At 44.9% G+C, this 27,546-nt stretch overlaps 1 protein-coding gene across 18 annotated transcripts in view; it reads right to left on the bottom strand.

Moving 5' to 3' along the window:
• Nucleotides 1-27,546, bottom strand: part of LOC139381137 (dual E2 ubiquitin-conjugating enzyme/E3 ubiquitin-protein ligase BIRC6-like) — a 141,314-nt gene that overhangs the window by 20,946 nt on the left and 92,822 nt on the right. For 14 of the 18 annotated variants that reach the window (XM_071124458.1, XM_071124468.1, XM_071124462.1 and 11 more), the window contains 2 exons: nt 3,628-3,865; nt 1,554-1,699 (listed from right to left, as the gene is read on the bottom strand). In XM_071124458.1, the coding sequence (XP_070980559.1) occupies nt 1,554-1,699; nt 3,628-3,865 (384 nt within the window). The remainder of the gene's footprint in view (nt 1-1,553; nt 1,700-3,627; nt 3,866-27,546) is intronic. The other 4 variants (XM_071124463.1, XM_071124470.1, XM_071124471.1 and 1 more) reach the window with 1 other exon arrangement.

Raw genomic sequence — 27,546 nt, 5'->3', positions numbered from 1 at the left:
ATCGATTAACATCGAAAACACAAAAAGTCATATTCAAGCCATATTCCTCTTCGGCGCAACAAGATTATCTCAGAATATGATGGCATTCGCAGGTAATGGCAGGGTTTGTCAGACCTCCTTATCCTCCCATTTTCACCTTCATATTGATGAATGAATCTGCAATCCGTTGGGAGATTCTCACACCCCCTACCCTCCAATTTCTTCTGGGTCTTGTCGACAGCTAAACCATGTCCAAGACAAATGACAATGGAAACGGCCACCAATTTTCGCACCGACAGTCGAGAGACGGGGTAGAAAGCAGTTAATGCATTCACATAATTAACGGTCTATTTATAGCACCCCAGCTCCGCTCTCATCCTCTGCTTTAGTTACTGCTACCTGGACAGATGTACCTCCCATTAAATTACTGGTGCATTTTACTGGCCTATTACGACCAGACTTAGGATGCAAGGGGGGGGGCGTCGATACTTTATTTACTCTCAGTTCTGTTGGCACGTTAGCGTTGGATATCAATATTTCTTGGAACAGTTTCCCAGTTTAACCAGTCTAATACTAGGCTGTAGGAACAGAGCTTTAAACGCCCGCCTTCTTCGTAAGCCTGCCGCTGGGCCATTTTAAAGACTAATTAAAACAAAACGCATATCGGTCCAGCCCTCTATGCTGCCCATTCCCTTTTGGAACATGAATCCAGTGGCCATTATCATATGAATTTCCTTGTGTAAAGTGACGGCTGCATTGATCTGCGCATTCCCGCCCCCAACCCCCAATAGAGCGCCATTGATGTGGCTGACTACAAGAGAGCCACCGGGGGGGAGGGGGCGTTACGGTCAATCATACGTCAGATGCATCTGTTGGCAGCTTTCTTCAGCAACGGTGAGTAACGGCTGGCAGGAGCTCCCTGACAGCGGGTTTTATGACCCGATGCCCTCTCACTACTGAACCCTCCTGTCCTTCTCGTGATTGTCTGCACTATGGGTCTCCCTGCACCGTGGGGACGCAGACAGTAGGGCTGCATGGGACCTGTGGGACAACAGGTGGCCACAATAGGACCAACGTCTCTATTTAGCATCAAAGCGATGTAAGAGAACGGGTTAACATTTAACCTGTCACTGACAGAGTGGGGTTGGAGTTGGGTAAAGGACGTTCAGGCCTAAAACAGGACGCGTTTCCTTGATTAAGATCAAATTGAGACTTAAAAGGCTCCAAGTCAATGACAGCCCAGGGAATTTGTACTTGTGGAGACTAAACTTAAGAGACCCATTTTCTTGTCCTTGTCCCAAGAACACACAGGACAAAAGGGAGAGGTAGCGAGAAAAATGTAGACTGGGAAGACATTTGGGACCTGCTGAAATAATTCAGGGGGAGGGGGAGAAAATCTTTTGAAAGAGCCAAAACCAGACAACCTTTAAAAAGGCACTGGCTAACATTTTACTGTGTCACTTCGTATTACAATAAATGTCTGTAAAAAAAAAGCCAAGGAGGGTCCAGACTAATAGTCCCCTTGCTCGGTTTGGCCCTAGGCCAGAGAGCGACGTGTGTGCGGTCAGCCTTACCCTGGTTTGCCTGCCGTAGGCTGGTGGTAGCAGCGTAGACAATCTCAGCCGTCCTCTGGATGTCAGGCACCAGCAGGGTCAGGCCCTCAGGCTCTGGGTCTGAGCTATCAGGCTTCACCACGCCTTTTGCCTTGTCTTTCTTTGACCTGAATAACAAAAAGAGGAGTTCAGTAAATCAACATAATCCCTGCCTGCAGTGACATATATCGCTAATTTACTTGCATTGCAGTCAATCACGGAAAGAAATCTGAGGCGACAAAATTACTGATGGGAATAGAAATGTTCAATGGTCCTAAGGACTGCTCTACAGTGCAACAATTAAACATTTCGGGCGGTTCTGTAGATGATACCCGTGTCCATCTGAAAAGGAGCATATTGCCCAGTGAGCCACAATCCGGGAGCAAAATTGATATGCCCATTCCCAGTATTTTTCATGCTCTGTTAAAGGGGTGTGCATCCAACGGTGAAGCCTCAAACCCAAGAAGCAAAGACCATCTGACCCAATGTTCAGACAAATGTAACGAAGTGGCAAGGACACCATTCCTCTTGTCCAGGTGCCATGAATACTTTAACCAGTTGTGTGAAGACTTGCAGAATAAATAATTTGGCGCTCACAACTAGGTAAGCATAGACATTGAAAAAACCTCCCTACTTTCATCCCAGTTAAAATTAAAATAAGTCCCTGCATCAAAACTCCTGGGTTAAGTGGAAAACCCCAGAGGTGGCTGAAATACACGAGGGACGTTAAAACAGTCCTTTAACCTTGTGCATAAAAACGCAGTGGGAGCTGAGAGGAGGATGGATTCCGCGGCCTTGCTGATGGGTGGCTGAAAAAGACACTTTCCACATGACCTTTTGTGAAGTTGAACAGCCGCCAAGTTCCCTCCCCTTTCTCGCCCCTCTGCTCCACCAAGGACAGTCAGCGAAGGTCTTCTGTCACCAACCACCCCCCCCCCCGTCCTCATCGGCCATTTCATTCCATTCCATTGCAGGCCAGGCGGCCAACACATGCCTTGGCAGGCTGGACACAGATGGGGAGAGACAGTTGAAGAGAATGCCTAACGCTCTGCTGTGGATGCCCAGCTGTCCCAACCGCCCCAAGGCCCTGCTTTCATTAAAACTCTCTCGGTGTGTCCGGACCTCAGCCCTCAGAGTCCAGCCTGATGTAATGCCTGTGGATATGATGCTTATGAATGCATTATCGCCGAGGCCTGACGGAGCCGATAGCAGGGCATTTTTCTTCCTCATCCCCGCCCCCATCACTGGTGAAGAAACCACAGCTTCATGCTGGACCACCCTCAGACAGTAATCCTAAGTGTGTTGCTGATAAGCAGCAGGGGTACAGACCACCAGGTAGGTCTGTCAGTCTCCCAGGGTGGATTGGCTATTCTGCTGTACATTTGAAAAAAACTGTCATGGGTCTTGGCATGTTTGTTGGTGGGACATTCAAGAGGGAGGGGGCTGTGCCTTCTAAAAATAACACCCAGCTGGAGCATTAAATTCATAACATGCCACCAGGGAGGAGACATGCATGTCTGTGGGAATCGTACATGTGCTGGAACGGTTTGATACGTCTCCACGACTAACCACGCATGGCTCACATCCTTTAAATATTGACTCCTCGGATGGGATCCCACGGAATACTGAGGATTCCGCGCACTGGGCGGATGTGTGTCGCTAGCATAGAGGCTAGGAAGAGGTTAAGAGTGCCTCGGCTCCTCTGAAGTGTCCTGCTACGGTCTTTGCGTAAAGCTCAGCACTGGGCTGGATGGTGGGGGGAGATATATGGGAGGGGGTTAAGGATCCTTTACACAAACTGTTAATTGTGCTGATGAAGCAGAATAACATGGACTTCCTGCACACTTTGGGGCTGTGATTAATAATGGATGCTCACAGGCCCACAGGTCAGGTCTACAGGCTCACTACTGCTGATGACTCACGGTCTAGAGACCAGTGAGGAGGCTGGCCCAGGATCGAACCCCCTTGAAACGCTAATCCGCGGCAGAAACCATCAATTTACATTGATTACATGGGCAGTGAGGCTTTATTCTTTGCTTGTGTTGCATGTTCTTACTCTGTCCGTTTAAGTCCCCACCTGAGGCGGTTAGTGTAGGTGTCCACGCAGGTCTTCATCTTGGCCAGCAGCATGCCCACAGACGTCTGTCCCTCTGAGCTTCCCTCCTCCTCTTCCTCCTGGCTGGGGTCTCCTGACAGAGGCAGCAGCAGGGGCACCAGGGCCGTGGAGGTGGAGATGGCCCTCAGCAGCTCCAGCAGCGCCCGGTACAGGGGCACGTGGCGAGCCATGTCAAGCACTGAGGGGAGAAGAGAACACAGGAACCAGGGCGTTAAGGAGGAAGGTAAACTCAGACTGGAGAGTGCATAAGCGAGAGCCAAGAGAAACATGGTAATAGGGTTGTTTTTGGAATCAATCCCAATAAAAACATGGACAAAGACAAGACACCCATAATTCCGACACCTCTCCTGCGATCAAACTACGCATCGCTGTAAAAAGGAAATCCAAATTGGGCTGGCACATCTGAAGACACACACAAATCGAAATTGGCTTCCAAGACACCAGTTTAGAATTCAATATAAGAGTACATGAGAGAACATAACAAGAGTATCCGTGACATGGTCTTGAGTCAACCTGTGTGTGTGTGACGGGATAGATGGGGGCAGGTCGGAGAACTCCAGATTGCACTTGGAGAAAGGAGAGGAGCAGCATGACTAGAGATGGATTGTAGTGAGCAGAAAGCTAGTGAAAATGGATATTAAATATGATTAGAGTTCCAGGAATGGACAAATGACATGCACGCACTAGGAACAGCCCTCAGGCGGCCAAAACCAAAGTCCAGAACTCAATTTAAACTGCTCACAAACAAAAACGTGTGCCCGACTTCTGTCCAATACCAACTCACGTCCCTGAACGCAACTCAAAAACAGCCCTGTTTTCCAGGGCCTGAAATGAAGCCGAGCCAGCTAGTCAGGAGGGCAGTCACCAATGGAAGCTACTCTAAAAGGAAAGCCTGGGGCCGAGCAACCCCCTCACTTACGTTCCCAGATACATGATTGAATCATATAATGAATCTCAGGGTGTCATTTTCTAGAATGTAGGACGAGTCAGGGAGTGTGATAGATTGGAAAATCCACAGCTGTGCTGTGGTCCAAGGAAAAGGGGGAGTGCGGGAGAGAGAGAGGTGGAGACATATTAGATTTGCGGGGAGGGAATAATCCTGACGTGGCTGTGACAGGAGCAGGCCCAGCTGTTTGTCATGCAGCTTCTTCATTGTGATGGGATTCCATACAGTATAGGTCTGACAGTTCCCACTTCATACCCATAATGGAAGTTTAAATAACACTGAGTTGTGGTGGCGAGCCTGCTGAGCTAGGCTCCTGCATTCCCTTGTGAGCGGCTTGCGCGAGACAGAGGGCAGGTGCACTCGGCGACCCACAAACCCCATTAAAAATCTAACCTGGTTCCACGTGGTTGTGCTGTGAGAAAGGCCCTGGCCTGGGACAGCGTGAAACCGAGTTAAAAGGATGTGCTAGGTTTCTTTGTGTGTGGTTGGTTGTGTTCCTAGTTGGTGGGGGAAATAAAAAGAAGACCCAGACATAATCCCTTGGTGAAAGGAGAGGATTTTTAGGATGTATTCAAAACGGGTCTGACTTGGAGAAGCACAAAGGCAATTTGATGGATTAGAACAAATCTAGCAGAGAGCACCGAGGAAGCAACCCTGTCCTCACTCCTTTTTCTAATGATGTACTCCCGTTTATTTAGCCACATTGTTTACCAAGCTGTCTGAAAAGCATAAAAATCACTTATTGTGGCCTACATCCCTTAGATGTGTTTTAAGCAGTCCATGGACAGTCATACTCCTGCTGAACCAAGATCGTGTCCATCATTGTCAGAGGCATATCCGGTTTGTGAGTGGAAAGAGATTTGCGGTGACGGCACAGACATTTCCATTCGCGTATGTGCGCGTACACGTGTGTCACTGTCGACCTGAGCGCAACGGTGTGCTCAAATGGAGCAGGACGGCCCTATACTTTTGCACCCAGTCTGCTTTACATTTATATTGGAATTCCCGGCCCCAACGTCCCTTTCCCAGATTTTTAACATTGACCTCTCGTCACTTTAATCTGCTCCTCAATCCTCTCTAGTGTGTGGGCAGCACCCAGAGCAGAGACCAAATCCCCACGCTACTGATTCCAATTACCGCTAGGCTCCGGTCAACTGGTATGATTGATGTGGGAGATGTCACGATTATCCTTATGTCTAATGTCCCCAGTGTTGAGCGAGTATGTGTTGCTTTAAACTACTCCTCCATGTCTCTCCCTCCCCCCATTCTCCTCGTACTCTCATGGTCAAGTACATCCCTTGTTCGTCATCATTTAACTTGGACTAGAACCAACAAAATAGCCTTCTCTGCGCAAGGAAAGAAGATGGACTGAGAATCTAATAATACATTAAGACTCTTTTTTCCCCCAAAGGGTGATAAAACAAGGTTAGGAAATCTAACGACAGCAGTAATGCTGCAGAGACAAACATGGGTCTGATATGACCTTCGTTCCTTTAAGGCAAACCATAATTCTGTCCATCAGATTAAAATAAAGGACACAAAAAGTCACAATAGGAGGGGCACCTCCCCAGACTTTAAAATGGCAATAAAAAAAGGTTATCCGTGATACTCCAACAGACGAACAGAAAAGGAGCTACAATGTACTGGACATCCATCTTGACCACAGCCATCTTGACCAAAAAAAAAGACAAATAATAATTATTCCCTAAATCTACACACAATACCCCATAATAACAAAGCAAAAACAGGCTTAGACATTTTTGCAAATGTATTAAAAATAAAATACTGAAATATGTAAATGTGATAGGTATTCAGACTCTTTACTCAGTACTTTGTTGAAGCACCATCGGCAGCAATTACAGCCTCAAGTCTTCTTGGGTATGACGCTACAAGCCAGTCACACGTGTATTTGGGGAGTTTCTCCCATTCTTCTCTGCAGATCCTCTCAAGCTTTGTCAGGTTAGATGGGGAGTGTCACTGCACAGCTACTTTCAGGTCTATCAAGAGATGTTCGATCGGGTTCAAGTCTGCGCTCTGGTTGGGCCACTCAAGGAGGCTCAGAGACTTGTCCCGAAGCCACTCCTGCGTTGTCTTGGCTGTGTGCTTATGGTCATTGTCCTGTTGGAAGGTGAACCTTCACCCCAGTCTGAGGTCCTGAGCACTTTGGAGCAGGCTTTCATCAAGGAGCTCTGTACTTCGCTTTGTTCATCTTTCCCTTGATCCTGACTAGTCTCCCAGTCCCTGCCACTGAAAAACATCCCCACAGCATACTACCACTACCATGTCTCATCGTAGGGATGTGCCAGGTTTCCTCCAGATGTGACGCAAATCTTGTTTCTCATGTTATGGGAGTACTTTGTGCACCTTTTGGCAAACTCTAAGCGGGCTGTCATGTGCCTTTTACTGAGGAGTGTCTTCTGTCTGGCCACTCCACCATAAAAGCCTGATTGGTGGAGTGTTGCAGAATTGGTTGTTTTTTCCACAGAGGAACTCCGGAGCGCTGTCAGAGTGACCATCGGGTTCTTGGTTACCTCCCTGACCAAGGTCCTTCTCCCCCGATTGCTCAGTTTGGCTGGGCGGCCAGCTCTTGGAAGAGACTTGGTGGTTCCAATCTTCATACATTTAAGATTAATGGAGGCCACTGTGTTCTTGGGACCTTCAATGCTGCAGAAATTATTTGGTACCTTTCCCCAGATCTGTACCTTGACACAATCCAGTCTTGGAGGTCTATGGACAATTCCTTCAACCTCATGTCTTGGTTTTTGCTCTGACATGCACTGTCAACTTTGGGGCCTTATATAGACAGGTGTGTTCCTTCCCAAATCATGTCCAATCAATTGAATTTACCACTGGTGGACTCCAATCAAGTTGTAGAAATATCTCTTAGCGAGTCTCTTAGCAAAGGGTCTGAATAGATATGTAAATAAGGTTAGTTTTTTACATTTTGAATACATTTACAAAAAAAATGTAAACCTGTTTTCGCTTTGTCATTATGGGGCATTGCGTGTAGATTGATGAGGGAAAAAATATTTCATACATTTTAGAGTAAAAATGTGGAAAAGTAAAGGGGTTTGAGTACATTTCCAATGCACTGCTTAGCTAGGTGCTTCATACTAAAAACAATCTGAGCAAGCACGTGAGACGCAGGCAGGCGCATGAGACGCAGGCAGGCGCATGAGACGCAGGCAGGCGCATGAGACGCAGGCAGGCGCATGAGACGCAGGCAGGCGCATGAGACGCAGGCAGGCGAATGAGACGCAGGCAGGCGAATGAGACGCAGGCAGGCGCATGAGACGCAGGCAGGCGCGAGAGACGCAGGCAGGCGCGAGAGACGCAGGCAGGCGCGGGAGACGCAGGCAGGCGCGGGAGACGCAGGCAGGCGCGGGAGACGCAGGCAGGCGCAAGAGACGCAGGCAGGCGCAAGAGACGCAGGCAGGCGCAAGAGACGCAGGCAGGCGCAGGAGATGCAGGCAAGCGCGGGAGATGCAGGCAGGCGCGGGAGATGCAGGCAGGCGTGTGGGAGCAGATGTGTGAGCATCTCATTTGAGCAGACACATGGCCACAGAGTGTCTGAGCGGGGAAGGCGGGAGACAAGGAGAGAGAGAGAAGTTGATAGAAAAGGCGCGAGAGAGACGAGATGGAGCACTGATGCATTCTCTAAAAACCCAGAATCTCAACCAACCAGAGACAAAACAGAGATGCTCTTTGCATATTGTATTTTAAAAACAAGGCCAAACGCTAACATCTTAAATAGTCTTACAATGGATTTTTGTGGTTTAGGGGAAAATTGAGACCGTGGCTATGCTACAGTTTAACAAAAGGCTAGGAAGGTCGGTGACACAAACCAGTCAAAATACTAAACACATTTATCTTCGCACTGTGGCTTGGTTCAAGTTTAATTGGCTTCTCGACAGGGCGCACAACTGCTTCTGACACACGAGAGAAGATGGGGAATCGCCTTGGATTTATCCACGGCACTTCTCATCGAAGCTGGAAGAGCATGGCACTGGCTCGCAGCGGCAACCACCACACGTTGATATTCATCACAACATTCCTCAGTCTATTTGGGCATCTGTGAGAAAAACAATCCCCAGAACATCAATAGCCTCTCACCCAATATAAAGCCCTTGCAGGAAATAGGGCTAACTAACCTGATAGGAATATGACTAGAAAAAGGGACAAGTGAGAGGAAAGTGTGCAAACCAAATGCAAATTGGGTTTGTTCCACCAATTGGGTGCCTTTTGAGAAGTGTAACTTTGTGGGGGGAAAAAAACACAAAAAACTTTTTATTTCAACAAATGTTAACATTGTCATAAAGAGCACGTTCAACTTAATAAAACGCACTCTTCACCATCTCAAGATGTTAAATAAGTGAAATAAAGTGCCTATTAAGGACCAAATAAAGTAACAGGGTTGACGACGTCATCTTATATCAGCCATAAATCCTTTTGTGACAGGGGGAACGGAAGCTTGAGGTGTGCAACAGGGCGGGGCAATTGAATGCAAGCTTCACAAAAAAATGTAATGTTAAAAAATGTCTAGCCTGTCTGACGTGTAATATTCGACACCGCTTACTTTATCACAAAACACCAGAAAATGTCGAAAGAGTAGAACCAGCTGAGCTCACCTGCTTTCACACTAGGATTTGAGTATTATATGTTCAATGTGTTTTAAAATTTTAAAAAATAAAAACGTACAAATGAATAGTTTCACCATATTGAAACAAGAGTTCAGCTCACGTAAATAGGTTGACTTGAAAATGTGGAACAAGTTTTTTTTCTTCCTTAAAATGAATCACTAATAACATGCAATAAATGATCTTCAGAAATAACTGTCAAAGCAACAAAATAACTAAGGTTTGATAATGACAGCGAAACTTGGAGAAAAGTTGGATTGAAGTGGGTTAAAACACTTCCTAGAAGTCAGAGGATGCACAGAGGGACATGTCAGATTTATTGAATTTTCCATGTCGTCTATATTAAAAAGGGCACTTCATTTAATATAAACAGGCTTTTAAAATTCTATATTTGTACACAATTTCCACTTAAAGGGGCTCATTTTAGGGAACAACCCAATTCATTAAAGAGAATGAGATCAAAACATTAAAATGTGGCAGTGGAGCCGTCCTAATAAGTGCCAAGACATGATGGCCTGAAATGTCTCTTGGCTGCAACAACGCATAAACAATTCAGAGACGACATCCAAAAAGCCACAAGGCAAGGGGAAGGCATCTCATATACTCTATTTGCAACTTTACTTAGAAATCACATAAAGTGGAGCAGGTTGAAATATTACATCAAGCTAAGTGTGATGCTGAAATACGACACTCCAGAGTTGAGAACCAGTCGAGGGTTAGCTGCATACATAATGCATGTACAACAAGCATTGAAAGTATAAAGCCTTTGCTAGTCCTCAAATCAAAAGTACAAGCATTAAGAACAGAGTGCCCCCTGAGCACCCCAGCCATGTTATCTAGGCCTAAACTGTTATTATTGTCAATGTAACAACACACCAGCCATTTGTTTTTGTTTTTATGACTAATTTTGATAGGGAGACGTTGAGGGCAATTCGCATCACTCCGCTAACGGGAAGCACAGAAAATGAGACCCCAGAGCGTACATGTCTACCTTGTTGTGATTAAAGTCATAATTCAACATCTATCATGGTCCAAAACACACCAACACAGTCATGAAGAGGGCACCACAACACCTCTTACCCCTCGGGAGGCAGAAAAGATTTGGCATGGGCCCTCAGATCCTCAAAAAGTTATACAGCTGCACCATGGAGAGCACCTTGACTGGTTGCCATCCAGGAGCTCTATACCAGGCGGTGTCAGAAGAAGGCCCTAAAAATTGTCTAAGACTCCAGCCACCCAAGTCATAGACTAGGGGTACCAATGCACCAGGTCTGGAACCAACAGGTCCCTAAACAGCTTCTCCACACAAGCCATAAGACAGAGTTAGTTGAATAGTTAACCAAATAGATACCCGGACTACCTGCATTGACCCTTTTTGCACTAACTTTGACTCATCACATATGTTGCTGCTACTGTTTACTATGTGACTTTATTCCTAGTTATATGTGCAGTGCCGTCAGAAAGTATTCACACCCCTCGACTTTATCCACATTTAGTTGTGTAACAGTCTGAATTTAAAATGGATTACATTGAGATTGTCACTGGTCTACTACACACAATACCCCATAATGTCAAAGTGGAATTATGTTTTTATTGTATTTTTGTTTTTACAAATGAAAAGCTGAAATGTCTTGAGTCAATAAGTATTCAACCGCTTTGTTATGGCAAGTCTACATAAGTTCAGCAGTTCACTTTTGCTTAAAAAGTTAGTGTGAGCAATAGTGGTTTTTAATGACAACCTCATCTAAAGGAGGGAAACCATTCAGGGTTTTCACCACAAGGCCAAAGGTGACTTTAAAACAGTCCTAGTTTAATGGCTGTGATAGGAGAAAATCGAGGATGAAACAACATTGTAGTTACTCCACAATACTAGATTGACAGAGTGAAATGGAAGCCTGTGCAGAATACAAATTGTCCAAAATATGTAGTCTGTTCACAACAAGGCACTCAAGTAATACTGCAAAAACAAATGTGGCAAAGCAATTAAATGTTTGTCCTGAATACAAAGTGTTACGTTTTGGGCAAATCCAATACAACACATTAATGAGTACCACTCTTCATATTTTCAAGCATAGTGGTGGCTGGATCATGTTATGGATCTGCTTGTAATCGTTAACTGGGGTGTTTTTCCAGGATAAAAAAATAAATGGAGCACAGGCAAAATCCTAGAGGAAAACCTGGTTCAGTCTGCTTTCTACCAGACACTGGGAGATGAATTCATCTTTCAGCAGGACAATCGACACTTGAGTTGCTTACCAAGAGGACAGTGAATGTTACAGTTTTGACTTAAATCTGCATTAGAATCTATGGCAAGACCAGAAAATGGTTGTCTAGCAATGATCAACAACCAAACAGAGCTTGAATAATTTTGAAAATAATAACAAATAATATATATATATATATATATTTTTTAAAGGTAAATGCTGCACAATCCAGTTGTGGAAAGCTCTTGGAGGCTTCCCAGAAAGACAGCTGTAATCGGCGTGTGATGACACTGCTCTGGATGAAGTTCATGGTTGGGATTGTACACTATACCGTCCAGATGTCAATCTCAACATAAAAAACAAATGAAATTATCAAATTGATTGTTTGACATTTATAAAATTGCATAGTGAATATGGCAATATGAATACTGTGCTCGTTATGTTTTTCGCATGAGTTATACAATAAGAAATAAAATGGTAATGATTCATCTCCAAGTGGCCATTGATTTAGCATAATTGAACACGTCACAAGTAGTGTCACTCCATCTAGTGGAAGGGGAAAGAAAACGGGTTAGGATTCAGCAGCGGGCTGCATAATCTGTTTGTATATCCAATCACAGCGCAGCGAAATGTTTTCAGGCCAACCTTCGGCTAAAGCGTTGCCCCTGTGGTGTCAGGTTTGAAATGAGATGAGAAACCAAAGGAAATGAGAGAGAGCTCAAACAAGAGGCCTGTGCTTCTGGGAAGGAGGGAGGAAGGGAGGGATGAGAGAGTGCGACGCTGCCGTGTGTACTTGACAAATTAGTGTTCATAGAACTACCAGATAAGAGTGCCATCGGCGGCGACTCCTCTCCTACCACCGACGCTTTTGGCAGCTTCAATACAAGAACAAGACTCTACCTTGCCCCTTTTCTCCTGTTCCCAGTCTCCTGCTCCTCCAAGCAGGAGGAGCAGCACAGTAAAAATGTGTAATAGACAGGATCCTGTGTTTTGCGCAATCATGTGACAGAAATATTTGATCCTGTATTTTAAACCATATTCAGAAATGAGAATTGCACCAAAAAAAATTCAAGCTATGGTCTCCATTTATAGCTGGGAAGGGACCTCTACTGTTTCTACAAGACCAGCAGAGTATGATTTCTGTTTCAACTTGTTATTGTTTACTTTGGTCAATTCCTACTAGCACAGACTTTGTTGATAACTATTGAGGGAAAATGTACTTGTTACAACTGTGATACGTGGTCTCACCTAGCTATCTTAAGATAACTGCGCCAATTTTAAGTCGCTCTGGATAAGAGTGTCTGCTAAATGACTAAAATAAAAATGATACTCCTGAACCATCTGACAACAAAAGGTGACAGTTTGATGAAAAAGGTTCAAATCCAGGTATGTCACATGACTGTGCAAAACAGGGCCCGAGATCGAGGCTAGCCAAGCAGTACTATGCACATGGAGGTAAGTGGGAATAAGAGCAGCGAGAGTGGGAGAGGCGCCACGGTAGCCTGGTTGCTCCTTCTGCGGGTCCCCAGAGGTGGCAGTGAGTGACAGCCTGGCACAGGGCACAATGTCCAGCCAGCGTTGTTAATCCACAATTGGAGGTTAGGCTCAGGTAGTGGTAGGAAAACTGTAGTAAACAAATAAGAACGTGGCAAAAGGGGAATGGGAAGGAGGTCAATGCCTATAGCGGAAATTGCTTATTCGAAATATGTTGCCGAGGGTAAAAAATGGAATCGGCAAGGTTTATGCTACACACTCCTTTGCAGGGAATACCTGGTCGGTCTCTGCGATTAAATGGAGTCATATGAATAGAAGTAAATAGGCTGGCCCTGTCATTATGTTACTAAGCCAGTGGGCTCCCTGCACGTTTCCATTCCCAGTTCATCATGGGAGTAAACAGCAGGTGACAGAGGTCAATAAAGCAATAACAGATAAGGTCCCACCACTAACACAGAGCAGCATGGTAGATAGTTCTGGGGAATTACCCAACCATTTGGTTTTTTGGGGGGGTTTTTAAAAAACAAAATTGACTTCACATGTTCAATTATTTGAATTCCATTTCCTTTGTTTTTTCTGAGAGCACAATGGAGTTTCTCTAGAGATAAATCAGATCAAGCCCGAACTGTGGGATGTATACTGAACAAAAATAAAAGCAACAATTTCAATTTTGCTGAGTTACAGTTGACACAAGGAAATCAGTCAATTGAAATAAATAGATTAGCCCTAATCTATGGATTTCACATGACTGGGCAGGGGCTCTGCCATGGGTGGGCATAGGTCTACCCACTTGGGAGCCAAAACTAGGTCCAGCCAATCAGAAAGAGTTTCTCCCCACAAAAGGGCTTTATTACAGACAGAAATACTCCTCCGTGACGATCCCGCAGGCGAAGAAGCCTGATGTGGAGGTCCTGGGCTGGTGTGGTTACACGTGGCTTGCAGTTGTGAGGCCAGTTGGACGTACTGCCAAATTCTCTAAAACGACATTGGAGGTGGTTTATGGTTGAGAAATTAACATTAAATTCTCTGGGAAGAGCTCTGGTGGACATTCCTGCAGTCAGCATGCCAATTGCACACTCCCTCAAAACTTGGGACATCTGTGACATTGCGTTGTGTGAGATAATGGCCAATTTTAGAGTGGCCTTTTATTGTTCCCTAGCACAAGGTGCACCTGCGTAATGAGCATGCTGTTTAAATCAGCTTCTTGATATGCCACACCTGTCAGGTCGATGGATTATATTGACAAAAGGAGAAATGATCACTAACAGGGATACAAACAAATGTGTGCACAAAATTTGAGAGAAATTAAAATCTTTGCGCATATAAAACCTTTCTGGGATTTTTTATTTCAGCTCATGAAACATGCGACCAACACTTTACATGTTTAATTTATACTTTGTTCAGTGTAGTAAGGAGTTACCAAAATAACAATATCCAACATAGTGCAGAAAAAGCGGTAATTAACTACAATGACCATAATCCATTGCTCGCCTACACAGGATAGAGCGCAGGCTGCATCGTGAGGTATCTCTGCCTGAAAATACATGACCTAAGTGATTGGTATTCAGCAGTCATAAAAGTATGCCTTATTTACTTTGACGAACTACTAAAATAGTGATTTGTCAGACAGCAGCTTTATAGAAATGAGGTGACTTGGAATGAAATAAAGTAATCAAATATGATTCATGATTCCATGTGTTATGTTATAGTTGTCTTCACTATTATTCTACAATGTAGAAAATAGTACAAATAAAGAGAAACCCTGGAAAGAATAGGTGTCTAAACCTTTGACTGATACTTTGTATGCAAAAAAAACACAAAAAAAAAACACTTGTACATGTCTGAAATAGGACAAATTTAAGCACCCACTTAATTAGCATTATACAGTACATACCAGGGACAATCAACATTTGGGATGGTGGATCAATTTAAGAGACAAATTCCATGGAGATATAGCCATAATCAAGTTAAATTGTGAGCTTTTGTTTTTTCCTTATCAAGCACAAATTCTGAACCGTAAAATGCCTCTCCAGTCCTCTTGAGAAGACATCGTTTCTCTGAATGCTACAAAACACCAGGGATCTTAATCATTTTGCCAAAGTTGTAATATGACTCTGATTGGAGTCATTTAAAAAAAGATGGGCTGCCTGGAGGCTGCCTCTGTAGAACTCGCCCTGCTGATAATTGCCCTGGTCTGTAATTTCCCAGCATTAGAGTGATTGGTATGTGTGGATCCTAATGATCAGAGAGGAGTTCATCCACTCAGCCCAGTTGGAGGTAATTCTCTCATGGAATGTCTGAGCGCTTCCTTGCAAAGCCAGAAAGCCAGGGCTGAAGAGCTTTCTACAATTGGCTTGAAAGTGGATACTGGTCGATAAGTGTTCACATGAACGGTCAACTCAGGGGCCGTGTCCAAATACCCATACTGGCTGTAGACCGTTTGAGTACACACACAAAAAATTGTTTTAAAGTATGCACATTCTCAAAAGTCTATTATGCTGTAAATGCCCAGATGTCATACTAATTTTGGCTTTTCATCTAGCAGAATTCACTGCACAATTTTCTGGAATTTTATAGCCACAATAAATTGGAAGAGAGGGGCTGTGAGTTTTGATAGGTAGATCTCTTCAAGTAAACAACTAAACTTGGCTGTATGATTGCCATAGGCTGAGAGACATCCTATGACCATTAATTCCCTTAAGAATTTACATTGTATATAACATACAAGTAATATAGTGTAACCATGTATATTGTTGTTGATTTATTAGCCATTCTTTTATGATCGTTTAATTTAATTCAATGTATCGACCGAAGATTACACAATGCAACAGCAGTATCTGTATACATGATATGTACTGTCAACGATTAATATTACTACTGAAATTAACTTTCATTATCCACATTGCATTGTCCTGTATTTACTGAAATGCTGTACCACTATACTGCTTTGGCAGTATCTACAAATTGCGTTTCATGCCAATAAAGCAATCTGAATTAGAATGAGAGCGCGCGAGTGACAAAGCGGGCACGAGTGACAAAGCGGGCACGAGCTAGAGAGAGAGTTAGATAAACTTGCTGCTGCCATAGGTTATCATACCATCAGGAAGTGCCCGTCTCGACCTCATCAAGACTAACTAGCTACAGTAGCCAGCTAACTAGCTAAAGTAGCAAGGCTATTTTGATCTACAACTCCATATGAAACAGCCTAACTGTTGGTTGATCATTGTAGCCTACACCATATCATTTTAGTTCAATTTTTGCATCGATTAGAAATCTCCCACTCTGACTGTAGCGCCGCTTTGATTGACAGTCAATAACAAGCTACACATGTAAAAACGGACGCGTCTCTGTTTAAACGGGTGCACTCATAACTGTCGTTTTATTTAAATATCGAATGCAAATGGCATTTCCTTGTAGGCTATGTAGCATCGTCATATCATTTATAAATATTTTAGACAAAGCCTTAAAAGAAAGCCCAAAAAAAAAGTCTCCCAAGTAATCGAATACTAACGTCCGTTTGGATAGTCAAATAACCGTGCCCATCCCTAATACAAACGCTAGTTTCCGTCGCAAAACTTCAATTTTACAACTGTTTGGAGTATACACCCGTGTTATGGTGAAAGGAACAGTAAATTGCACTCGTTACCGATTCACCTCAGCACTATAATCTGGTGAAGTATGTCAGTCACAGTCTAGTTAACAAATGTGAGCAACCGCAACATTCAAACGAGGCTACAAAGAAAACTAATGGGACTGTAGCGACTGTGTTGACTTCAACATCGGGGGTGTGAACTAGGTTTCTATTCAAGCATTGATCGACATGGATGCGCGCTGTGTTAAGAAGCAGTGCGGCTTGGTTGGGTTGTGTATCGGAGGACGCATGACTTTCAACCTTCGTCTCTCCCGAGCCCGTACAGGAGTTGTGGGGATGAGACAAGATAGTAGCTACTACAACAATTGGATACCATGAAATTGGGGAGAAAAAGGGGTAAAATTAAATTTAAAAAATAAAAATGGACAGTGACGCATTTTTTGCGTCATCATTTGCATGCGATCATCATTCTCAAAGCCGCTGTTAACTTCTAAGATCCCTTTAGCACCGCCCTAAAAACCAGATTCAAATTCGACACAAACCTTCAAATAGGTATGTAATTACACATTATATAAACTCTTTATAGTGTTTTATTTACATTTTAGAGGCGATAAGGTTGGACAGGTAGAGTGAAAAAAATAGATTTTCCCACACAACATCTCTCCTTCTCACTATCACGCATTAGTTTATTTTCCCCACCCTACATTTTTAAAAAGACCCGACGGGGCTCATTGTCTTCTTTAAATTATGCCGAAACGGGCAGCGTGGGGGTCATGTAATTGATTCTGTTGGAAAGGGGAGACATTACAGTTGATCTGGAAGTATTACGTTTTTGGGGGGCTAAAATAAGGTCAATTAAACAGACCAAGGCGATGTACAAAAGTGAGTGAGTTTACGTTACATGTATAGATGAACGGTTCCGGGCACTGTATCTACTACGCTTTGTTTCGGGACAACCTGGATCACTCAGAGTTCCAATGCAGCAATTGTTTGCTTGCCGAGGATTATAGGCTTGAGGTGGATTCCTTGATCATGCAGGTCGCCAGCCTACGTAAGAAACTGGGGCAAACGCAGAGTGGAATGTTTACCTTTTCTACGCCAGTGGCTGAACGGCATTCGTTGGATGCATCTCCACCTTGTTGTTATCCGACTGGCCGGAATAGCCCGGAGCTCCCCTATCTGACAGTGGAGTCGAAGGAGCACAGGAAGAGGAGCATGGCAATCAACGATGCTCACATGTCACAAGCCGTGGAAGCCTAAGACAGCGGCCTCCCACAACGCAGTCTACAGTCCCAACGAGAGGCCCGGAGCGGATACAAACAACCAATAGTTTCTCCGTCCTGTTGCCTGTTCTTCCTGCACCTTCGCCGCTGGGGGTTACCTGTGTCTGCGGCCACAGTGCCTACCCCTAAGATTTTGAAGTCGACATTGGCAACATGCTCTGAATCGAGCGGGGCTTCTCCATCTCCAAGTTGATTCTATCATAGTCCATGTGGGTTTTAATGACATTATGAAGGGCAGCTCTGAACAGTTGAAACTAGATTTTAAAAGAGCTGATTGACTCTCTACTAATAAAATACCCGTGTTATCTGGCCCTGTGCCCTCTCAATCATGGCATTGAACACTTCAGCAAGATTCTCTGTTCACATCTGGTTACATGATTATTGAAGCTCAATGGGTGTAGCTTTGGTGGACAATTTCAATACCTTTTGGAAACTAAAACATGCTTTATAAGGAGGATGGGATCCACCCAAATCACTTGGGTTCCTAGATCCTTTCACAAGGCTGCGTTGAGACAATGACTTAATGACCCAAGCCCAGCTCAGTTAATCCCTACTACCATTGTGACGCTGAGTTGTCATAATGCTTCAGCAAATGTACATTATACCAGGGGTTTTGGTAGACAATGCAAGTAACCCAATTGAAGTTCCTCTAACTTCCCTGAATGCCTCTGCTGATCCTACAGCTATTGTATGCAGTCATGTGCCTATGAACCAGTTTTATACTGTTAGCACTGAGGCGGTGTGCCCTAGTAGGAAGTCCACTGTGTGCAGATCACCCTGCACTAACATAAATAACATGAGCATACCTACTTCTGCTAAGCTTCCCAGTAAAGCAATCAATCAAAACAAGCATCCCAGAAGGTGCTCAAAATAGCCCATGTTAACATGTGTAGCATAAGAAACCAGTTCCATGAAATCAATAATTTGCTAGTATCAGATGACATTCATATTCTGACTATCTCTGAAACTCACTTAGATAATACCTTTGATACAGTTTTTGCAATACAAGGTTACAGGACTTACAGGAAAGACAAATGCCAATGGTGGAGGTGTTGTTAATATTCCGAACCACATTCCTGGAAAGTTTAGAGAGGATCTCATGTTAAATAAGTAATATGGCTACAAGTTCATCTGGCTCACGTTAAGTCCATTCTTTTCGGAAGCTGCTATAGACCAAAGTGCTAAGTCAGTATCTAGATAACGTGTGAAATGCTTGATAATGTGCGTGATATCAACAGATGTATATTTTCTGGGTGACTTAAATATTGGCTGGCTTTCATCAAGCTGACCACTCAAGAAAAAGCTTCAAACTGTAACCAGTGCCTGGTTCAGGTTCTCAGTCAATCTACCAGGGTAGTTACAAACAGCACATGAATGAAACCAACGTGTATTGATCACATCTTTAATGCTGCAGAAATTAGCTTGAAAGCAGTATCCAGATCCATCGGATGTAGCGATCACAATATGGTAGCCATATCTAGGAAAACCAAAAGTTCCAAAGGCTGGGCCTAATATATTGTATAAGAGGTCATACAATAAGATTTTTGTGATTCCTATGTTGTTGATGTAAAAAATATTTTTTTGGTCTGTGGTGTGTAATGAGGAGCAACCAGATGCTGCACTTGACACATTTATAAAATAGCTTATTCCCATTAAGAAAATGACTGAAATTTTTTTTATCCCCGTGGATTGATGAGGAATTTAATAATTTTATGGTTGAGAGGGATGAGGCAAAAGGAATGGCAAATGAGTCTGGCTGCACCACCGATTGGCTAACGTGGTGCAAATTGAGAAATCATGTAGCTAAACTGAATACATTTTTTAAAACTACACAATGAAACAAAGAAATGACAAAGAATGGCAGTAAAAAGCTTTGGAGCACCTTAAATTAAATATTGGGAGAAAAGGCAAACTCGACTCCATCATACATTGAATCAGATGGCTCATTCATCACAAAACCAAAGGATTACTTTAACTACTTTAATGATGTTTCTATTTGGTAAGATTAGCTAACTTAGGCATGACATGCCAGCAACAAACGCTGACGCTACACATCCAAGCATATCTGACCAAATTATAAAAGGCAAGCAACATCATTTCGAATTCAGTAAATTGAGTGTGGCAGAGGTAAAAAAACAATTTTGTCTATCAACAATGGACAAGCCACCAGGGTCTGACAACTTGGATGGAAAATGACTGAGGATAATAGCAGTGTGTGCTCCCAGGCTTGGAGGGAAGCAAAAGTAATTCCCGCTACCTAAGAATAGTAAAGCCCCCCTTACTGGCTCAAATAGCCGACCAATCAGCCTGTTACCAACCCTTAGTAAACTTTGGGGAAAAAATTGTTTGACCAGATAAAATGCTTTTTTACAGTGAACAAATTGACAGACTTTCAGCAAGATTATAGGGAAGGACATTCAATAAGCACAGCACTTGCAAAAATGACTGATGATTGGCTGAGAGAAATTGATAAAAGATTGTGGGGGCTGGCTTGTTAAGACTTCAGTGCAGCTTTTGACATTATCAATCATAGTTGGCTGCTGGAAACACTGTTATGGCTTTACACCCCCTGCTATATTGTGGATAAAGAGTTACTTGTCTAACAGAACAGAGGGTGTTCTTTAATGGAAGCTTCTCCAAAAAAATCCAGGTAGAATCAGGAATTCCCCCGGCAGCTGTCTAGGCCCCTGACTTTTTTCAATTTTAACTAACGACATGCCACTGGGTTTGAGTAAAGCCAGCGTCTACGTATGCAGATGACTCAACACTATACATCAGCTACTTCAGGGACTGAAATGACAGCAACACTTAAAGAGCTGCAGTTCGTTTCAGAGTGGGTGGCAAGGAATAAGTTAGTCCTAAATATTTCTTAATCTAAAAGCATTGTACTTGGGACAAATAATTCACTAAACCTCAACTAAATCTTGTAATAAATAATGTGGAAATAGAGAAAGTTGTCATGGTCAAAAGATATCGATACAACAGTAGCCAAGATGCGGAGAAGTCTGTCCATAATAAAGCGCTGCTCTACCTTAACAGCACAATCATCAAGGCAGGTCCTACAGGCCCTAGTTTTGTTACACCTGGACTACTGTTCAGTTGTGTGGTCAATCTCTCCTGGCTCAAAGTGGAGGTGAGATTGACTTCATAACTACTTGTATTTGTGAGAGGTATTGACATGTTGAATGCGCCGAGCTGTCTTTTTGAACTGCTGGAGCACAACTTGGACACCCTAAAAAATACATGCCATCAGAGGTCTCTTCACAGTCCCCAAGTCCAGAACAGACTAGGGGAGGGGCACAGTACTACATAGATCCATGAATACATGGAACTCTATTCCACATCAAGTAACTGTTTTATGGAACAGAGGGGACTGTGAAGCAACAAACACATGCATGCATACACACACGATTACATACGCACTATATCGTAATGTTAAAAAAAAAAAAATGTATAGCGGCCTTCATTTAACTGGACCCCACTTGCAGTACGATCCGTTTTCAAAGCAGAGACAAATCCTATAGTTAAGTAGTGGACCTTTATGGTCATGGCTTGCTAAGACTCCAAACAGGCTTGCAACTGCGGAGCCGGCCTGAGGACCTTGTATAATTGACCGGGCTGGAAAGGGACTGGATGGGGACTTTAATAAAAAATTAGCCAACACATTCACAAGTAAGATCGTTCGCACGACAGAAAACCAAAATAAACAGTCTTAGTTGCATAAACAGGTTAAAAATCATAGAGTGACTGATAACCATATATTGTACTTCATTGAAACGTAAGAATAAGATGAGAGAAAGTTAAATATCAGGAGGGCAACTCAAATGAAGGAGGAGGAGCGCTGAAGGGCTAGAGTGAATCACTGCTGAGGAAACTTTGATTGGATCATATTCGTTGACATACATTTAGAAAACACAATCCTTTTGGGGAAATGGAGAGTGCTCGCTCTCGTGTTTGTCAACGTCACCACAGCACCTCTACATGTTGGATTTGGGAGTCTAATGTATGTAAGGGGGCGATGGCAGACATACTGCATGCTGGTTGGGGTAAGATTTTTGCACACAACATGACAGTGCAATTTGGTGGTTCAGGGGGAACAGTCCCTCTAGTGAGGATGAGAGAAATCGGGGGGTGGAACAAAAGGTTCCCATGTGGCTCAGTTGGTAGAGCATGTCACCTGCAATGCCAGGGTTCGATTCCCATGGGGACCAGTATGAATAAAGTATGAACTTGTACGCGCTTCGGATAAGAACGTCTGCTAAATTACAACAAAAAAAGGGGGGAAAGAGTTAGCGTTTTGCTGCTACTGCTTCTCAGAGTAGAGACCCCTGAACATATATTTCTACAACCCCCACTACGCCTCATCTCTTAGCCACGTCCTATTCCTGTCCCCACCCTCCTCTTCTCCAGTCTAGCTGTGCCTGACAAAGGGATAGACTGTGTGCTACGTGCATTCTGCCGCCCTGCTGCGTTGAGGAAGAGGTCGCTTCATCTCTTCTCTACTAAAAAAAAATAAACACAATTTCGTTGGCAGTAATAGCCCCGGTTGTGTGTGCTCAACCAGCCGCCGAGGAAGAGACTGTGGGAAGCTTGAGCGTTCTCCCCTCCCTCGTGCCACAAGGACCCGGCCGCTCTCTCTTTCCGCTTGGTTATGCAATGCACGTCTCTCCCACGGCTTGCACAGGGGACCCGCCACAACACAGCCGCCACCAGCTGCAGGTGCAGACCAACATAGCAACAGCTACGCAGCAGCACTCAGGCTTTCCAGCTCTCTGGGATTTTACTGTTGTACTTGGCTCTTTGGAATACCACTTGCTGAGCGGTGGGCTGTCTGTAGTAGCCGCCGCAAGCGCTAGCGTCTCCAGAGTAACCATGCGCGACTGGGCCTCCGGGTTTCAGCGGCAGGAGATAGAGAGACTCCTCTGAAAGGCACTAATTGCTCTGCTCCCGAAGGTGGGAAGCAAGAAAGGAGGAGAGAAGAGGGGGCGTGTACATTTGTCACAGAGACTGTGGCGCTCGCTCTTTGAGCTGCTAAGAGGGTCAAAAAGACAAGAAGAGCTGAGGAGGAGGAAGAGGGGGGCTGTGGTGGAATTTGGAATTGGAAAGAGAGGGGCGGGAGGATGGGAATCATAGTGGGGAGGGAGGGGGAGCGTATGGGGAGAGGGTTTCTCCAAGCCCCCTAGTGCTTCAGCTGTGGTGGAGGAGACCTGAGGAATAAAACAACAAAAGCAAAAAACGGAGACTATAGCGCAACCAACACCAAGGCAGCATTTAACCCAGGGGGTGGTGCAGAGGACTGGAGAATTCATACGGCAAGAAGGGGGCGATTTTTCACAGAGAGCTGTTTCTGCGCAGAGCCACGCACCAAGGCGCAGTTGGGAGCCAGGATCTCCTTTTCCTTTTCATTCCTTCTCTCCGACGCTGGGAGCGAGGCTACGCAGCCAGCCTCCCCCGCTTCCCAGTAATGCAGGCTCCTGTGTGTGGCCATGCTTCCCCGCTCAGGACCCAAAAGCATGCTGGATGTCACCCCACTCTTCACGCCATAGGGTAAGAAACCTTTTTCACCCCTCTTTCTTCAGCTCACCTCCGCCTTTCTATTCTGTCTCTCTTCGGATGGATGGTAGGAACTGCCTGTTTGAGATTCAGGGAGGGGGGGGGGGCAGCTGTTTCCGCGGGCTGCTTATTGTTGACGGTGTTGTGGCTGTAGCTTTGCGCCGCATGCCTCTCAGCCCTGGCTGGATGTGGCAGTGTCACTGACTGTTTACCTCCCTGTAGATTTCCCTGGGAGGTCTGACACCAGCTAGACCACCGGCGCCATAGGGACACTTACACAGATTGGTGGGCAGAAAATCATTAACTACCTTTGGGGAAAAAAGGGAGGGAGGGTGGGTGTAAGGGGCTCTAAATGGGAGCATTAAATTATGCTCGTTTTGACACGTCCAATGTCATTGAACATTTGCGGGGCGTTTAACTTTTGTGTTGCGGCTAGACATTAAGGGATGTTGAATACTAGGATTCTATTGTGGTGGGCACAACAGCTATGGCAATGAATAAACAGAGCATAGGAATTGTTTTGTTCGATCACCATTGATTTCTTCTTGAGGATTCTGTTGGCTAGGCTAGTCGAGGGCTGTTTGGTTCAGTTTTCCCCAGGGCGCCGTATAAAGCACATGTAGAAGAGGACGAGTGGGGAGGGGAGTTGGATGCATCGTAGCAGCGCAGCCTTAAAAGAAACAACTACATTCATTCCCATTGTCTTGTGTTCTCTTGATTGTGGGCTTGCGTTGTTTCTTTTCTCTAATGTTTGTGTCTCTGTATGTGCCTATGTCACGTGGGCTGCCTCCATCCCCCTCTCTCCCTCTGCAGATAAGTGCCAGCAGCACCCCTGCCAGGTTGAGCGAGCATTATGGCCATGGGTCCCACGGTCATAACTATTGAGGAGGTGCGGGCGCTGGAGAGCAAGGAGGAGCAGGAGGAGTCCATTTTGGCCTTGCTTGGCATCGTCGGCACCTTCCTCAACCTCTTTGTCATCGTCTTTGTTTACATATACACTGTCGTGTGACTTAAGCCAGAGTCGGAGTGATCCTCCAAACGACAAGGCACAAACCAAGATTCCTTTTAACCCTAAATCAACATATACTGGATTTGAAATCCAGAGCTCCTCCTCCCCTTAACTTTATACTAGTTAAAAACGACATGAGCAGTTTCCCAACACAGAGAGTGAGGGTGGACAGTTATGTGGCGGAGACGTCTCACAGCCACAAACCAGGAAGATAACAGTGAGCTGGTGGCTACATCAGGACCATAGCTGTGCTGGATCTGGATCCAGGATGGGCAGACAGACACTGGCCCAGCCCCAGCCAGGGTTCACTTTCCCAGGCTACAGGCCAGCACAGCCTGGAGTGGAACATCACCTTGGACTCATTGGCGTGATGAGGGAAACAGTGTTACTGACAAATCTCCTTTGTCAAATGGATTATAAAAACGGAATAAGGGACACTGATGTCACTGGCCTGGATGGTTCAAGGAGCATGGCGTGGAGGAGGCAGTGTATGCAAAGAACACTGGGAAGCCATTACAGATGAACTGTACCTCACCATATCACATTGGTAATCTTCCGGGTACAGCATTTTAAACTGCTTGGTGGGATGTCACAGCGCACGTTACCCCGGCAATGTGGCTCTGGAGGAGCTTTAATGTAATGTGCTGCTTGCCGTCAGATAGGCCACACACGCGCTCGCACACACACACACACACCCCAAAACCAAAGGGTTAGTCACCGCTTCTCATGATTTGACAGATCACAACAGAGCGATCTCTATTGTCTGTATCTCGCTCCCGGCAAGAACTGATCTGCGAGGAGGGCAGGAGTGGCAATGACTAGGAAACATTTCTATTCCAATTGACCACCTGGGACTTCAAAACCAAACTGGAGATCTGCAATAAAAAGGGAAGTGGAGAGAAAGACCGATAGGAGAGCCTGCGGTGGAGATGAAATCATCCGCAGGGGTGGAAAGGACCTTGTGGGCACCAGAAAGAAAAGTTCCATTCTGCATTTACTAAAACATAAGGCCTGACTTACACTGTCTCTTTCTGCATATTTTTCCACGTTCTGTTCGGTTATTGGGGGGTGGGGGTGGGGGTGGGGGGACTGACGTATTTGTTCATGTTGATTTCAGGGTAGTGTTAGTAATCCTGTTTCTGTATAAAAAATGTAAAGCTTTTATAAATATATGGATAAACTCTAGATGTACTGTGCTATAGGGAAAATGTAAACAATAAAGTTAGAATGTATGAATTGGATTAGCCTCAAGCCTAATCTATGATGGGTTCTGTGTGAGAATGTATGCATGAGTAAATGCCTGTCTGAGTATGTGAGACCAAACGCATAGTTAGTACGGTGAAGATGGGTGCGTAACAGGAAGTTTGTCACATATTCAAAGGGGCTGGATGGGGTCTGTATTTTCACCTCTATTCACATGCTTATAGCATGCCTACAACATGTTCCATTAGTTAGATTCCCTCCTACTCAGATTAATATTAGGATTCAGAGAGAGTCTTCAGCTTTCACAGCTCGGTTTCAGATGTGTCGACTGCTACTGCAATCGGAAACGCACATCAGGAACTTGAAATCGTGTCAGTTGCACCTACCTCAATGTGCTGTGTGAGTGAGCGTGTGTATGTGCACATTGTGTGTGAATCAATGGGGTCAAGGACACGCAAGATGAAGTAGCTAGCAAGTACAACCTGGGTAACTACACAAGTGAACAACGCACACTGTTAGGACACACCACGTGCTACAAAACCAAAAAGGGTAACTGTAATCAGACCAGGTGCTATTAAATGACATCACGTGCTCGCGGAGGAAAACGACAAGAAACACAGCAGCCCAATGAACCTCGGAGCAAAGCACCACTTTTGACTCCATCCGCTCCCAGCCCTACTTCCATCTGCCTGTTCCTGAAGCTAGAGTAAGGCTGGGACTGCCTAGGAAACGAGTTTGGCTTAATCCTCATGTGCACAGCATTTGTTCCACAGTGCTCCAGTAATGTCAGAAAGGACAACATGCTTTCAAGGAAAGGCTCTTACGAAGGCAATGTCCTTACCATGATGAGTACTCTTACCACGGGGAGGCCTGCCTGCGATCCATACTTACCGCTGCCCTTACCGCCTTACTGCTAACCCTATAGGCATAGACACCCATACGGCAATACAGATACAGAGAAAATTCCATAGTAGAATAGGCGGCCAGCCGGGGGTAGATTATCATATGCAAATAGGGGGAGGGGAAGCGTTAATGAATCTGGGGTGGTGAGTCGTTTAGCATTCGCCTTGTGGATCCAGGTCCACTAGGAACATGTCCAGCAGTAGGGACGAGCACTGTAGAAATGTAGTCTAGGTGCTGAGAACTGGAGCAGTATAGGGCAGTCACGATCCCCACAAGGGCCTCTCCATGAGATTATGGGGTCTGGGCCATGAATAACCCGTCCAGCCCCCTCTCTGGAAGCCTCCCTTGTTCAGATGACCCACTACATCAATGTTCAGGCCCATTAAACATGGATGGCTTATAAATCACATCTGCTTTTGAAAAGGGTGGAATCGGAACGAAGACGAGAGGGAAGAGTGGAGGAGATGCTAATGCTGTGGAGCTAAGCCATCTCTGCCCATGGTTTCTGCGCGTAGATAGAAGCACTTGGCCCAAATGCAGTATTCCTCACCAATGCACCACACAGAGAACGCTTCACAAAAGCGTGGACTAGATGCTTGTCCTGTCTAACAAGCTGCTCCTAACATGCTCACTGAGGAACGGTGAGGTGGTGTGGGGTGGGGGGGGGGGAGGTTCACGTGTGAGGACGGTTGGGTAAAAGGGGAGTGAGTGAGGGGAGAAATAAATGTCATTTTCAATTAAAATAGATTAGTTTCGCAGTGACATTAAAAGGCATTACCTCTCACTAATGGTCTAACTTCCTGTGATGGAGTGCGCGGTGGTGTAATGCGTCCCAAAAGGATTGCCAAGACACCGATGACTAATGTGGAATAATACGCAAGCGGCGCAGCCAAGTTGGAAGATTAGCAGGAGGAATGAGTATGGCTTGAGGCAGATAGACTGAGGGGAGAGGGAGGATGGGAAGAGGGGTAGACAGGGGCCACAGTAAGCAATGGGACACAAAAGCCCCCCCCCCTACGTGTCTCTTAGGAGAGC

The sequence above is a fragment of the Oncorhynchus clarkii genome, chromosome 23 (assembly GCF_045791955.1).
Source record: "Oncorhynchus clarkii lewisi isolate Uvic-CL-2024 chromosome 23, UVic_Ocla_1.0, whole genome shotgun sequence".
Lineage (NCBI taxonomy): Eukaryota > Metazoa > Chordata > Actinopteri > Salmoniformes > Salmonidae > Oncorhynchus > Oncorhynchus clarkii.
Note: the sequence above shows the minus strand (reverse complement) of the source record. Positions and strands in the feature narration are given on the sequence as shown.